The 16,043-nt window shown below is 37.8% G+C and overlaps 1 protein-coding gene across 1 annotated transcript in view; it reads right to left on the bottom strand.

Annotated features, from left to right (window-relative positions):
• LY75 (lymphocyte antigen 75) overlaps positions 1-16,043 on the bottom strand; it is a 48,080-nt gene that overhangs the window by 18,502 nt on the left and 13,535 nt on the right. Inside the window, exons 12-22 of the mRNA XM_075028595.1 lie at positions 15,820-16,016; positions 14,281-14,423; positions 8,860-8,941; positions 8,221-8,292; positions 6,713-6,836; positions 5,796-5,831; positions 5,351-5,526; positions 4,223-4,287; positions 2,960-3,036; positions 1,694-1,830; positions 557-662 (exon numbers count right to left, since the gene is read on the bottom strand). Coding sequence (XP_074884696.1) covers positions 557-662; positions 1,694-1,830; positions 2,960-3,036; positions 4,223-4,287; positions 5,351-5,526; positions 5,796-5,831; positions 6,713-6,836; positions 8,221-8,292; positions 8,860-8,941; positions 14,281-14,423; positions 15,820-16,016 — 1,215 coding nt within the window. The remainder of the gene's footprint in view (positions 1-556; positions 663-1,693; positions 1,831-2,959; positions 3,037-4,222; positions 4,288-5,350; positions 5,527-5,795; positions 5,832-6,712; positions 6,837-8,220; positions 8,293-8,859; positions 8,942-14,280; positions 14,424-15,819; positions 16,017-16,043) is intronic.

Raw genomic sequence — 16,043 nt, 5'->3', positions numbered from 1 at the left:
CCTTCTATCCTCCTATCAGTGTCCTGGAGAACCTGCAGGTGGTCGGTTTAGACTGCCACATTAAGCTGCTCAGCACACTTAGACACAGAGGGTCCTATGTGCTCCAGTGGGCACTGTGTTTGCCATCTTGTTCCCATACAGACAGCTGAGCTTGTCTTGGAAGCAGCTCACAGGGTGATTTTCACAATGCCAAGTCTACAGTCTCAGTTATGTTTTAACATGCAAAGCAAAACAGGAGAATTCTTCATTCTGTGGTGACCCTTCTATCCTTAACCTTTAATGCAAGGTTTTGCAATTTTTGCAAACAGGTTAAGATCATACAGAGAAGCTGCTCTTCAAACTGGCTCAAATGTTTGCTGACTGCATTTCCACGTTATGTTTCCAGTGATGCAATCAACAATAGACATACACATTTTTAACCAGTCTTGGATTTTCAGAATGTTCCCAGTATGCCTGTAGATAACCAAGTGATTTTATGCTCAAGTTCTTAAGCAGAACTATACTGAATTTGGAAGAGAAACTACATACTAAAAGTGCCCCCAGTTCACCATCATACCTTGCTCAGCTTGATTTGAGATAGATGGAAGAGAGCCTCCAAAAGTTACACACTTTTCATTAGCTGCATTAAATGTTAAATATTCAGGTTTCATCTTTAGAAAACACTGCAAAATAAACATAATGAAACTGATTTTCATCACACCATGGCTTCCTAAGAAATAACTCATAAGAAAAGGTTCTTCAGCCAACCCTAAAAACTCACTTCTCATTTCCTGCAATAACATATAGTTCTCAGAAAGCAAGGGAACTAGCTGCATGCATTTCTTACTAGATTCAATGGAATAGCTAAATATAAAATGATCCCACTGACTAAGTCCTCATTTACTGAGGATTAGAATTCAGCAATTTTTAATTGGCTACATCAGGATCACGTACCATTTTAAGAATGAGAATTCACACATGAACTCTTAAAGTCAGATAGGGTTGGGCCAGGAGCCTGTATTGTAATCCGTCACTTTTGGGGAGAAACTACATGGGAACTCAAAAGCTATATTCTGCAATGACGTGTAAGTAAATTTGCAAACCTTGGCATAATGTAATGTGCAGATCTGGTCCTTCTCATATACAGAATAATGGTGGGCCAAATAACAGGAATCAGTCTCACTAAGACTTTAGATGACTGCCTTAAAAATAGTACTGAAACATAATACACTGTGGCTTCTGACCTGTTGGTTCATTCTTAAAAGCTGCTTCTAATTCTTAAGTGACTTAAGTCCTTAAGGCAACTTAGGAAGCAAAGTGTCTGCCAGCTTGCTGACTGCCTATGATTACTCAGCGAGAGAATCAAGATGCTTCTGCCACAGAAGTCTCATCCTCTCCCTTTCTAATCCTTCTCTTCCTTCAAAGCAGAGCCCAAGATTAGACAATACAACCAACGTTCTTGGACCTAAACATGTGGTGATGGGAAAGCAAAAAACCTGAAAACTACTGCTTTGAAATTAAGAAACCATCAATCCTGAATAAGGGACAGAGAAGTGGGGGAGATGATTTTAATCACTACACACAGTTTTCAAAAGCCACCTTCTAGTTCACTCCTGAACACAGGTGCTACTTCTTCACCTCTTTCAGTAGGTCACTCCAGCTTACTGGACTATGAAAAATAGGTAAGGATAATTGATTTGTATTATCTCTGTACCTTACTCCGGAACTGATGCCAACCTTTAGGGCAACCTCCTCTGACAGGACGGTAACTGGGATCATGTTTCTCTAGTAAAGAGGCATTTTTTTTTTCACAGATGAAGGGCAGTTTCACGTTACAGTTCACTGGGTAGTCTGCAGAAACAGAAGTTTTATAAAACAGTTATGGTAATGCCTGTCACACTCCAATTGCCATCCATACTTTATGACATGACAAAGGCCAATCTGAAGTGAAGTCCTTTCCAGTGCAACCAGTGAAGTACTATGCAATCTAAAGCATTAAAAATAACAACAGAGCAAAAGAAAAAAATGTAAATATTTATATCAGACAGTAATATAATATTCCTAAAGATCCAGAATCTGATCCCTTACTTCCAGTGGTAACACTTCATATAAGCAGAGACAACTTCAAAAAAAAAGATAAAAATCATGAAATAAGAAGATTTTAAATACGAGGACTAATCCCATATTCTGGCATAGAGGGTGTGTGACCTAAAGGTCATTAAAGTCCAAAGGAATACTTTAACATCCATATGGAGAATGTCTGGCCTGTACTACTTTACATGACTCCTACAGTAACTGGACTGGCTTCCTAGTCAAGAACAATTTTTGGCTAATAGGGATGAAAACAGCTCAGCAGCATACAACAGAATAACAGGGGAAATGTGCTTTAAAGTGGAAATGGTAGTAGCCAGGAGGAACTATTTGTTCTCCAGGGGTTATACATTTCCCTCAATATAAAACAACGTTGAAAAAAGGAAATAAGAAACTTCAAGTACCACCTGGTGACATTTCCATTACTTTGTGTACCTCTTCCAGTATGACTCCACTGCTCAATGAAATTTGCATCTCCAGATACACATGCAGTTGCAAGTATTCAGTTAAGCTCCTCTAACTAACATAACACTAAGACTTAATTTGCAGATCTCACAGTATGTAGCATAAACACAGAAAGGTAACCACCAAAACCAGATTTCACCTAATTAATTTATGCTGTAAAAAGAGTGACAATCAATGATAAAAATTTGTCATCTGAATTCAGGTTTGCCTCTGGTCATCAAGAAATATTACCATGGCTTCTACCATGAGGAAGAAATAAGTGATTCAAAATTCAATCAGATTATCACCAAGAAGCCATTCACTCCTAATTCAGTATCAATTTGCATTCAATATAAGAGTTTGGGCAGAACAGTAATTACTACTACTTTTTTTTTTTTTTTAAATATAATAGTGACAGAGAGGAAAAAAATAAAAACAGCCTTACCTCTATACCAGTTCTTTCTAGAAACATACCAGCAATCTCTCAGGAATCGATCATGGAAGCGTGAAAATAACTGTAAACTGGAAATAAACATTTCAGAGTTAATCTCCAATCCAATGTGATCTTCAAGTGGAAACTCTGATAGCAACAGAGCCAGTGCAAACAAAAATTTGGGCTGGTAGCTGTTTCTAGGAGATGCCCTGCCACACTAGAAAGGACAGAGGGGGAAAAACTAGACTAGGAACGAATATGTGGTAGGTTCAGTAGTTATGTACCATACCCAAATTAACTTTGTTGAGGGATGTTCAGAATCAGGGTAGGAGGTTATTTATCACCATGCTGCAATTGCAGCACATTGTCAGGACGAGTGAGAAGAATAGGCAATAGCCCCTGTTTTATTTTCACAGTACTATATTACTATAGTATTTTGGAAGGTGAAGAATCTTCCTTCTAAGAAGCCCATGATCCTTTGCTGCAGCCATGAATGGCATGATGCAAGGTTTGTTGTGAGTCATGTCAGCTCTACAGGGCTATACTATAAGCCCTCCAATTTCCCATTCCCTGTTCTCAGGTATTTCTCAGATATCCTCAGAGCCAATAGACAGGGGTTTTTTAAGAATTTTTTTTCCAGTTCCCCAGTTATTAACAGAACATAGAACTGGGCTTAAAAATCCAGTAAAAGCATTTTAAAGATCAATAGAATACATTAGGATTCACGTGATAAGACTAAGATGTCAAACCCAACAGCCTGAAATCTAGAGGCTCTGACAGACACATAAGAAATGGATTATGAATTCAGTTATTATTAAGTTACTATGAATTAAATTTTTTATGTCAATAATGCTTGCAATGGGAATAGAACTCAGAATTTGGCAGCTAATGAAAATATTTCAATAGTATTTTGAAATATTCCCACTTTCTAATTGTACATCCTTACTGTCTTAACTACTATTTGCTTTGTCTGAGCACTACACAGTTCTAGTCTCTCTGGTTTAGGTACTCTATGGTCTAAGTTTAGCATGGGAAGAATAGGTGCAGGTACATGTGAACAAAAGCGGAGAACAGTGGTCACTGAATAATACTATATTTTTATCTAGCTTAGTTCGAATTATTTATTTTGCTTCTTTGGGACGATGAAGAAAAAGTAACCTTTTATAAATGTGAGGATAAAATATTTTCCTTTGGAAACTATTCTAGTTAACTATATTCCTAAAAAGCACATCAAAAAAAGCTTACAGTAAAGTATCCCATAATTATTCTACATACGGTGAATGATAGCTGTAACCATAATCAATAAACTTCAGCCACCACTTCTGTTCGCTGTTTGATAACTGTGGAAACAAAGAACAAAAAACCCAGTATTTTACAACCCACGGAGAAAGAGCTCCAGACTCTACCAAGGATAAATCAATGACAAAATTAATTTTGATTTAAAATGTTTCTAAAATATGCAGGAATTACTATTCTTCAGTGGTTTGAGACTCATATGCCATGTTGATGGATCCCTGCACCCATTAGAAAAAAAAGCCCATATTTTCCACTGTGCTGGATAAAGCTACAGGAAATCTTGCAGCACTGTCTTAAGTGTGTGCTAGATATGCCATTCCCACAAACTCTACCAGACAACCAGGAACTAGCTGCAAGCTGCCTAAAGCTGAAGTGGTTCCACACGACCTTCCTTCCTTCCTCAGAATAATCCTGTTCTTCCAGTAGATAGCCTAAGAACAAATAGTTCATGAAAAGGCTAGAGGTGTAGCAGGTCAAATCCTCGATTTCTCCTGCCTTGTAATTTCTCCTTCCAGGTAACTTCTTGTCAGGAGAAATTTCATGAAAAGAGCTTGTGAGCTGCTAATTTCACAAAGTATTGTGTCACAAGCACTAGCACTGAAGAAAGGTAGTAACAGAGGTGCTGAAACTTGAAATATTTTGGTAAGATTCCTTAAAAGAATGTACTTTCATGCTATGAGCACCACAAACCCCTTTCAGAAAAGGCTATCTGACCACGCATTTCTGGTTAAAGCCTCTCATCAGGTGAAAAATTATGTGCTGTCCCATGCATAAAATTAAGAACTGGCAGAATTGTTAGTGAAGTATTAGCAGGTAATGGGGTGCTTACATGGTGGTCCTTTTACGACACTTTCTCTCCATTTGGAGGTGGTGGGGGTTTTTTTTCATGTTGTTAAGGCTACCTTTAAATTTAAAAATTATTTTACAAACTGACATTAAAGTAATTCTCTTTCAACTCATCTTCTCCTTTAAAGTACAATTAAAAACTATTAAGGACAACAGGGAAAAGAAAGAAATTAAGGATTAACATTTTCTTATATTGGAAAAACTGGCAAGAAAATTTCCCTATAGTGGAAACTATCTGTTAGACAGATTACACTCCCTTACCTTTTCTATTTGAGACAGTATTGTCCTGAGTTTTGGATAAGACTCCACAGAGGCTAAATCACTATCATTTCTTTGACAGTAGAAAATAGCTTCTTGGAAGGTCAGGTTTTTATCTGGTACAAACCACAGCTCTGCTCCATCAACTACAAGTGGGGCTCCATGAATTCCAATTTCATCTACGTAGAAGAAATACCACATGCGTAAGAAATAAATTCTGAAAACCAAATCCTTTCTTTTTCTGCACGTATTAAGAAATTTTAGTTTGACACTGGGAAGAAGCAACACTCCTTGCATTCTGAGCTCTCTCAGAATCAAATTCTATCAGTCATGACCTTTGCTGGTATCAAACAGGTATTACAGTAGTAATATAACAAAACTAATAAAAGATATAGAGTATTAACAACTATAAACACATAGCAGAAGCATACACAAAAAGTCCATTTACCTGGTATATACCACTCAGGTGTCTTTGGAGTGCTACCTGTCCAGAGGAAAAAAAGGAATAGTTACTTCAAGTTCAACTTCTAACAAGACTGTGGTCACCAGTAACGGAAGTGATGGATTGTACTCATGCTTCTCAGTATGCATGATGGAAAAAATAAAAGGAGAAGGAAATCATACACAGGTTTAATAGTTTGAAATAAGGTGGTGTAAAACTAATGGAAGTTTTGCATACCTCAGTTTTAAACACCTGTGGATTTTTTTCTGCCAAGCAGAATATAAGCATCAAAGCAGTATATCTACCCCTATCTCCCCACAAGAAGAAAATTTTATCTCCTGAAATGCCTTTTAATGAACGACCAAAATGTAAAAGCCTATTGCATTACAGCACTTGTCATACTGCATGGAAAAACCTGGATCTTGACGTGGCAGATACGCCATGCCATTCTATTGTATTCCCACTCCCCTGTCTCACTACAGTGAGGAGCTAGTTCACCAGTTTTACCAGAAGAATTCACTTCAGGTTGAAACAAACCGTACACCCAAGATGTCTGTGGTCATATAGTTACAAATATCACTAAGAAAGATTAAGTGAAGTCCACAAATGCTGCAACTCAGTGGCTTATATCACCTCACTTAGTAAGAAGCCACTTCTCACTTCACGGGACAAGAAAGAATATGGGAGCAGTGATACTGCATCCTCCTCATGGTCATTTTCTGATAGATCTTTGAATATTCTAAGTGCACAGCTGTTTGTATGTGACATAGGTGAGACATCTCATGTACTGTCCCCTTAACAGTTCAGAGAGGAAATGATAAAATATTGTTTGCAAAGTTTCTATTATTGGGCAACAATGACAAGTCAGTGGTAACAAGTAATAAACTCTTTTCTATGAATAAATGGATATAACTGCAGTTTACCTTTTGTTATCTGGCAGACCCATTCAAGCTTAGCTTCACAATCAAAAGGCTTGAAGTAAAATTCCAGGTCTCTGCCTTCGTGGAAATAAAATCTCCAAAATGATCTCCGTGAAAACTGAGAGGTCTGTATAAAAGTAGAAACAGAGAACTGAGTTAGTATAGCATAGGCCTCCGAAATGTGAAATGAAAAAGGTACTTTGGCAAAATCAGTGTATTTTACTGTGGTGCTAGTCTCACAAATTATTTTGCAAAAAATTAGCAGATATAACTGTAAATCTTCAATTATAACTCCCCCTGCTAGCCAAGCTTGTGAAGCAATTAGGTAAAGGGCTTAAGATAAGTCTACATACAAAAGTCTCTTGCAATGTTCGTTCTTTGTTTTTTTTTTGTAGCACACAGGATCTCACTGATGCTTATTATTGAATTATTTGTTGCAACTTGTTGCCTTGAAATGATGCTCATTTCTGCTCAAAGTGGAACCCATCTGAACTGGCACAGAAATAGTCTTTCTTATTTAAGATTATTTCTTACAATCAAGCTTAAAATCTGACTTCACTCTTGCTGGTCTCTGCAACAAGGATAATTTTTTATCATTTAGTGAAAGAACACGTCTATACCTAGCAGGTAGTGGAGGGAGGTTACTATATTCACAGTGTCACCTTGAAACTGCTCTCCTCTTGTCTAAAATTTTTAGTAGCTTAATGGTGACAGCTTCTCAGCCTGGGGTCATGAACACAGGAGGAGAGAACGAGGGGAAACGGTTGTGAACAGAAGCAAAGGGATGTAACTATCCTTTCCTTCAGTAAATCCTAAAAGCAGAGGTGGTTCTAACTAGGTTAAAAGAAGGGATCATATTGGAATGATCTTATAAAATGTCAGGTGATGCTTCAGAGAAGTTAAAGGCCATTTTAAAACTCATGCCATCAAGACTAAATTAAGCAATGAAGAACATAATTAGGAATTAAGCAGAGGCCTAACATTTTGAATTAGAAACCAAGACAGCACTTAGTCTCTTTCACAAGTAAAAAAGGAAATACACACAATAAACACAAACACATGCTCTATCCTGGCTACTGCATTCCCCTACTTTATGTTTCAAACATTTTCTTAATTTGCAGTTCAGAAAACTAATCTAGATTTTCATTTCTGTTTGCTTTTTTGTTTTAGACTCCATGTTATATCCTTAAGTGTTATGTGTAATATACAAGAGATACATAGTATGACATTATGCAATAGAGAGTAGCATTGTTACTAAAATATTTTGTAGTTCAAAAGAAGTCTTATGAAAGGGTATCATTAGCACAGTGCTTTGTTCATAAAAAAATGCTTGAGTAAGGGAAAATTGGTAATAGGTGTAGATTGATAAAGGGAACACTAACAACTTTTTCACTATGCAAAGGAAACATCTCAGCAGTCAACCTAAATTCAATGTATGGCTGGCAAAATTATTTTTTGCAAGTACTTCCATGTAAAATATCCATGCTGTTATTAAAAACCTTAAAACTAACCTTTAATGCAGCACAGTCTCTTGTATCATATTCATCTTCCAGATAATCAAGTGGCATAACAACACTAGTTACCTACAGGATGGACAAGATAAAAGAATCATTATTTTATGACTATATTTGCTATGGTAATCCCCAGAGATAAACATTCAAACCTGGGATCCTATTATGTTTATCACTATTAAAATATGTGTTAAATGGCAATTACTGGAGCAGTTTTGAGTCTGCATACCTGTTATTATTGGGGGTGGGGAGGAAGAACTCACAATTTCACGCAAATACATCAATTACAATGAGGAAGATATTTTTGGAGAAGTCTGGCCTATCAAGGACATGAACTAATAAACCCTCCCCTCTGTTGTGGCATGAAGACATCTTGTTCTCTCTTAGATGTTTACTACTGTATTTCTGTTAAAATATTATAATGCAATAGAGACAGAAATCAGGTAACCTTATTAAAGATAGGCTTTTAATTGGAAATCTGCCTGGATGGCAGCTCTTAAGTGCACAATCTTCTTCTGAATTATTCATCTCTTGAAGGATTTGCCATATTTTAATTAAAATATTTATCAATTTACTTTCAGTCCAGTCCAAGCTGAAACAAACCAGGACATGACGTTTCCTCATTAAAAGTTAACTTACGGGTTTATCATCACTCCATTGCCAGGTTCCCAAAGAATCAGGACTCCTCTTATTCATTCCAATCCATACCCATCTGTCATTGCTGTAAATAAACAAGGTAAAATCTTAAGCCAAGTCTATGGTTCAGCTCATTTAATAGGAAGACTGACCTATGTCACGGCATTACGTAGGATCAAGCAGCAAAACCAAAGGTTTACTACTGCAAGTTGTAGCAGTTCAAAGAGAAAATGGGCATAAAGCTAGGACCAATTCTGCACTTTTCTTTAAGATCTGTAGGTAGTCTTTCCCTGACCACAGAGAAAACTAACTAAATCAGGTAATTTCTTTGTTCACTGCAGTTACAGTCAGAACTTTATTTCTTTCTAGATTTTACTTCTTCATTTTTCATAAGCAGGGGATGCTTAAATTCAAAATTTCAGCTATGCTCCAAGATACAGTTGCCAAAAAAACCAGGTTTACAATGTAAATACTTAAATCTACAGTAACAGTCTTTACCATACTCTTTACTATTGCTTATGAATCTAAAGATACTATAAAAAAATGAAATATGTGCTAGTCAAACTGCAAGGTTAGTTTTGTACTGCAACCTCTACTTCTCAAAGTATCAATTTTGTGCTAGGTACTTAATGGTATCAATTGGAAGCAGCAGAGGGGAGAAAGACCATGAGTCTTCTGTGAAATCACAGACTACGTGAAACCCTACTGCAATAGAGCTGTGGAAAAGGCACTCTCATCGAGGTGGTCTGACAGCGATAGTGAAGTATTGATGCTGCAGTACAGGGCTCTTGTAAAACTGTATCAGGAGTACTATTCCATAAATTCATGTTGTACCAAATACAGAGAAGGAATATGGGATATTTGAGGAAATGAGAGTTTAGGTTATTAACAAGAATTACAGATTTTCTTGTCTAGCCTTGACAAAGAAAGACAGGGAAAGGATATAATTATTCTTTACAATATATTAGGAGACTAGACCCCCAAGAAGAAGAGCTATTTGAGCAAAAAGTATATTGTGTCTGAAAGAACCACAACTCAGAAATAAATTTAGGCTCAAAATTGGAAAGAGATGTCTGACCAGCAGAGGTCAGAGTTTGGAAAAGGATCCCAAAAGGGTAGAGCTGACAAACTTATTTTAAGACAGAACTTGGACAGTTTATGAAAATAACTTTATTACATGGAGGGATGGACTCAGACCCGGGCTTACCTGCATAAGCAATGTTATGAAATCACAGGGTAATAAATTCTTTGGTAAGACTATGCCATTACCTTTCCACACATATCACCATAAAGATGCTAAATTGAGCCTGAAATGGCTGACAGTGCAGCACCAACAAACAACAGCTAGCCCAGAGTATGTGGGCTAAGTACATGAAATCCAAGAAGGGCAACAGCATTTTATTTGGTAGGGTTCCCATTAGGAAGAAAAGCATCAGCCACCAACAAATCTCATTTTTGCTCTTTTGCTCAACTCCAGTATTACTTTTCCGACATCGGTGTGATAGTGTGATCACACTAGTGTGATCTTATCATACTGAATAGTCTTTAGGCTTTTAATGATATCACTAAGGAGCCTTTAAAGAGCCTAAATGCCCTGTATCACTCCAGAGGGAAAACTGGGAGCCAAACATTCACAGCTGTCAAGCAGCTAAGTGGCTTTTGGCAATTTGCCTTTAGGATTTTAGTCTTCTGTGATTGTTCTTTCCAATTTTGAATCAGACATTGCTTAACCCTACCCCCCTAATTGTCACCTACAGGCTTAGTGCAATTTAAGCAATTGATCATCACAGAGGAATATCTACTAAAAAGAAAATTTGAGACACTCACTCCAGAAAGATCTGCAGCAATTACCTGAGGAACTAGAGCAATTTTTCAGTGTCTTTCAACTTGTATTTGGCTTTAATGTAATAAATAAATAAATAAATACATTAAAAAGTGTGCCAGGTCAAGAATTTCTCCAGCTTATCTCCTAATTTACAATTACTGGCCTGCAAACATAACATTTTCCAGTTGACTGGGCACTTACACATTAATGTACATTTTTTGCTTCTTTTGGAACTGTTCAGACATGACCATGAGTAATTCAGTAACTGCTACAGTATCCTTGATAGCACTTTTAAGCTTAAGTAAAGTCTTTTGATAGCCCTCTGAAATTACACTATCATCTCATCACAGAAAAGAATTCCACCAACTATTTAAGACAAATATGAATTAAGACTCTCTATTGCAACTAAGCTTGCAGCAAGGAATTTGTTTGTACTTTGGGTATCTGTCTCCTCATTGCAAAGCATTTAAAATTCATCATAGGGACTGGTATCAAAATGGATTTATCAGTGCCGGAGTATTCTTTGAGCTACATTCCTGGAACCGCCTCTAAAACCTAGATTATCCTGAGTTTCAACCTAAAAAATAGGTGCAATTTGTGCTTTATAGTGGACTCCATGCTGATTAACAATGGAAGACTCTAAATCTCCAGCAATCCCTGCAGAATACCAGTGGCTTTTCTCTCACACAGAAGTAAAACTTCATAAAAGTCAATGTTGTGCAGGAGTGGATAAATACAGTTTAGACCAATGTGAAGGGAATATAAAACAGTAATTTTTCTACTGTCATATTCTAACTGCTGAAATAGAAAAAGGATTTTTTTCTGTCCCTTATGTCAGCTCCAACACAAGATTAAGAGCCTAAGTGAAGTGGCTTGTAGTTCAACCTAGTTCTTGACAAGAGGTAACATGCGTACATCTCCATGGGCCAACTCCCTAACGGTGCAATTTAAGGTACCATCTAATCTTAGGCAGTGCTGGCCTAAAAGTATATATGAAGCCCACCTGATACCCTGTTCTTCCCTCTGTAACAGGCTACTGCCACTAGCTGAATTCCCACTCTGCTAATCACCTACTCTTTAGCAGAAGAAAAGAGAAGTTGTATTAATGCAATTACTACAACTTGCATCTAAGCTGTATTGCTGTTTTGGTCAGTGCATTGAGAATAAGATCAGTTTTTTCTTGCAAACTCAGGTGTTAGTGAGGCTTTCTAGATTCAGAACAATTACAGCAGCAGAGCTGTGCATATAAAAGGCAACTGATTTCTTTCCAGTAAGGTGTTCTCATTGAAATGTTATTTCTAAGCAATCCAAGCTGTTACTCTCCTTGCATCCAGCGTTGCTGCCAGCTATAAGCTGCGGAATGCTCACAAAAACAATCCTAAAAGAATGGAAGTAACTGAACCGGATCTGTTCTGCCTGTATGATGTCCCTCAAAATGAAAAGAGGTTATCTCCTATTTCTTCCAGACAGGGGAAGGTTGGCAGGCAAATTTAATTTTCCTTTCCAATGGCAATCACCCGACTTGGCTGAAGCAATTCTAGCTCTTATTTGCCTCTAAGGTGGAATCTGAGTAAAGAACAGAATGGACTAGGCAAGCTGCCCTTTTCCTGGTGAACCAAACTGACTTTTGCTAACATTTAAAAACAAACAGTTCACAATGAGTCACCAGAGAACTGTGCAAGGGGAAAGAGCCCGAAACTAAAAAAGCTAAGGTGTGGCTCCTTCCCCAAGCTGAAATGAGTGCACTGAATGAATAGTTCAGGTCAGAGTTTGTACTAAGTAAATGCAGGGAGCACAGACAAACTGCATGCCAGCACACTCCAGCAGCTAATCACATCTAACATTATCTTAGGATGATTTCTCCCAGTTACCTAAATTATTTGTTCTTCCTTAAGTAATTCACCTGGTTTCTTCTCTCCTTTCTCAGATGAGCTTATTTTCAGACAAGCTACCCTTGACTTTTGATCTCCAAAATACAAGCACCACCTCTGAGTAATTTAAGAGCATAACTAACTTAAACACTTCATTACATTATCTAAACAAACAAACATTATTTAAAAGACTTTGGGCAATATCAAGTATGTAGTATTTCTGTTCAGGAAGTTCTGCAATGCTTGAAAAGGGGTTAACCTGGATGGAAATAGTGTGTTTTGCATTATATTTGACACATGCACTTACTGCAACACTGACTGCAAAGTCAATTTATACTGGGCTCAATATACTGCCCCTTATTTAAGTTCTGCTAGAATAATACTGAAGTACTAGGACTTTCCTTCTTCCAGGCTAAGTTCAAGTTTTCTGAAATATGGGAACTGCAGTAGCATCATGTGTTAGCTGACTTTCTGGAAAGACAGAAAAAGTCTCCACCTTTAAACTCCTAACAAAAAATGGCCATTAACTATAATTAGTACCTCAGATGGTCTGCAAGCTGAAAAGCAGTTCCAAGTACTTGTAGGAAAATAAAGTTACTTCTCTATTCATGTTTCATAGGAGATTAGGTATACTAAAACAAAATTTGTAATTGCAAAACAGTATAATAAGATGTATAGCTAAAAATAATTTGTGCACTAATTTTTATCTCATCGACTTTAGTCACTTTAGGAAAGGAATCACAAGTGGCTTTTATACAAGCTAAACCATCTATATATAGAGCATACAAGTTTGTTTTTGTCTCTTACTATATAAACATTGAGTAATTTTCATGACTTGTGCACTTCTAAAAAAAGTTCACTGGGTTTTCAAGAAGGCATCTCTTCAGTCATCAAGTTTTAAAATTTAATCACAGTGTTGTACATTGGCAGCCTCTGAAATAATCCTGATTTAGTTTGTTGATCAAAAAAAAATTAGAACATTTAACTGGCAGCATTTGAGTTTAAGCTGGCAAAAGTTCTGAAAAACCAGGCTGCCAATCAAAAAAACCATATTACACAAGGATCTGACATCACACCAATGCCTAATAAAGCTTTGCAGTGACAGTTCCTTTCATTAAAAATAGAGCCTTAGACTCATAAATTATGTAGCATTTAATTTGTTGATACCAGAAAACTCAACACACCCATCTAATGCCCATATAGTGTTATTGCAGTTATGCCAAATGGGATCCATGCCAACCAGATTGCTGGACACTACATTATTCACATTTTCAAAAGACAGAACCCAGTTTAGTCAGGAAGCATTTCATGAATAAAGATGAGACCTATCTGAAAAACAGAAATAACTAATCTCTAAAGAATGTATCGGTAAAGAATAGGAACAACTATCATCCTGTTGTCCAAAATTCAACATAAAGAAGGAAACACTTATTGTAACAACACAGGCTTAAATTCATGTAATGGAAGACGCTCAAAGCAAATCTCTCTTTTCCTGTGCTCTCTCTAGCAATGTGAAACATTTGCCCACGCTGTACTCCCTTGACATTTTCCAGGAAGGCAGTGACATGACCAGCAGTTCAAATGCCACATCTAGCCCTTTTTACTGTGGGAAACACAGCCACTGCACACTATCTCATACTTGCCATTTGGGGTCAGCAGCAGCATTTGCTATCTACTGCAGAAGAATGCAACCAAAATCAAACTTCTAGCACATGGCTAGTTTGTTACCTGATTATTTTTCTCAGGATAGAATGAAGTGCCTTGATTTCTTCTGAGTGACTAAAACTAGGCAGATGGCCTCCAAGTGCTTCACAGAACCTTTCTGCCTCTTCCCAGGTCCTGGTTCGCAGCACTCTTTCACTGTGGAAGAACTTTACAACAGCCAAACATCAGAGTAGAAAATGACACAAGTGACTGCATTTTTGAAACACTCCTGTACTACTCAAATATGGCCACCCTAGGTAGGAATGAATAACTGGTATTTCCACAGGGAGAGAGCTTGACTTCTTAACAATTATTTAATTTTTTTTTCAGTTTGTTTGACAACAGGCAGACTCTGAAGTTTAGCTGACAAAATTTATTTCAAATGCAACGTACTCCATATGGCAGACTTTCTCTGTTTTTCTTTACCAGAAAGATTTTAGAAAACAACACCCAACTCATTCCAAAACTGCAAGCCAAATTATATGTTTTAGGGGATGTTGTTCTTTCAAATTTATGGTGAAATGCAAAGCCCAATGTTCACTGAAACCAGGCCCATTTGGGTGCTGCAGGGGAAGAAAGTTCTTTGGCACTCCCTTTGCTACCTGTATGTATCAAGAGTTGCATACTTGGCTCATACACCTCAGCTAACATGTCCACTTAATCCCCTTGACTTCAGTCCAAGCCAACTCCCATCAGCTGGATCTTTCTGCACAGACATGCTGTACTTGGTCAACAAGAGTTTTGGAGAAACTGCCAGGGCCAGCTGTCACATCCCATCAGCTACGGGACAGCTGTGCTGCACATCAGCTAGACCCATCCCTTCGGGATCCTTGCCCACAGCCTTGTTATTCAAGCTGGGTTTCCCCACTTTGCTACATGAGCTGTTTACAAGACAATTCATTGCAGAAGTCTAGAAATAATGAATAAACAATCCAATAAACAGCCTCAGTTTTAACTTGATTTGATTGTTAATAGGAGGAGAAAAACCTGCATTTCTAAGTACAAACTTGTTTAAGCCATTCCAGCTAACACCATGGCTGCTCGCTTCCACTATTTACTTCAAAACCAGTAAAACACAATTGAGGCTGCACTTTTTTGATGAAGTTTAATATCCATATTTAAACCAGAGAAAATCCCACCTCTGCTATCTACACTCTTAGAATATGGAAAGAAAAAGGACAAAGGGAAGGCAATGCAAAGCACTTTCCTTCCCTATTCAGGTGTCTCTGCATGCCAGATGATGGCAGGCAGGCTAGGATACAGACATGGCACTCTCAATCAGCATCAGGCTCCCAAGATGGCAGCACAGGGCAAATGCTATTGCCCCACTCAGCTCTGATGTGCAGAAAAAGCAGGGAGAGGCACACTGCATCTTTCAGGAATCGGCAGAGGATGATGCATGAGAACATTTGGAGGCAGTCAGCCTGAATCAACACGAATTCCTCCTCCCAGTGTAAAACATCTTTGAAATACCCTTCAGAGCAGCTCTAAGCCACAAAACAGCTTATCACACACTTGCTGCAAGACAGCAATGAACAACATCTAACAGGAATAATATTTTACCTTGTAGCAGGCAAGGCCAGATCCATTGTGCCACCCAGGTGGGCAGGGATCAGTTGGCTTTGGGAGCACTTCTGGCTCCTTGGGCAGCCCGATGTATTTTTTGCAGACAGAAAATGCTTTAGTGGTTTTACAGTCCTTAGTTTCCCACTTTCCAAGAGAACTTCCACTGGGCATGGCCACACATCCTCCTGAAAACGCTAAGATTTAAGCCACCAAAGACATAT

Source organism: Buteo buteo, chromosome 5 (genome assembly GCF_964188355.1).
Source record: "Buteo buteo chromosome 5, bButBut1.hap1.1, whole genome shotgun sequence".
In the NCBI taxonomy this organism is placed as follows: Eukaryota; Metazoa; Chordata; class Aves; order Accipitriformes; family Accipitridae; genus Buteo; species Buteo buteo.
This window is presented reverse-complemented; position numbering and strand designations above follow the sequence as displayed.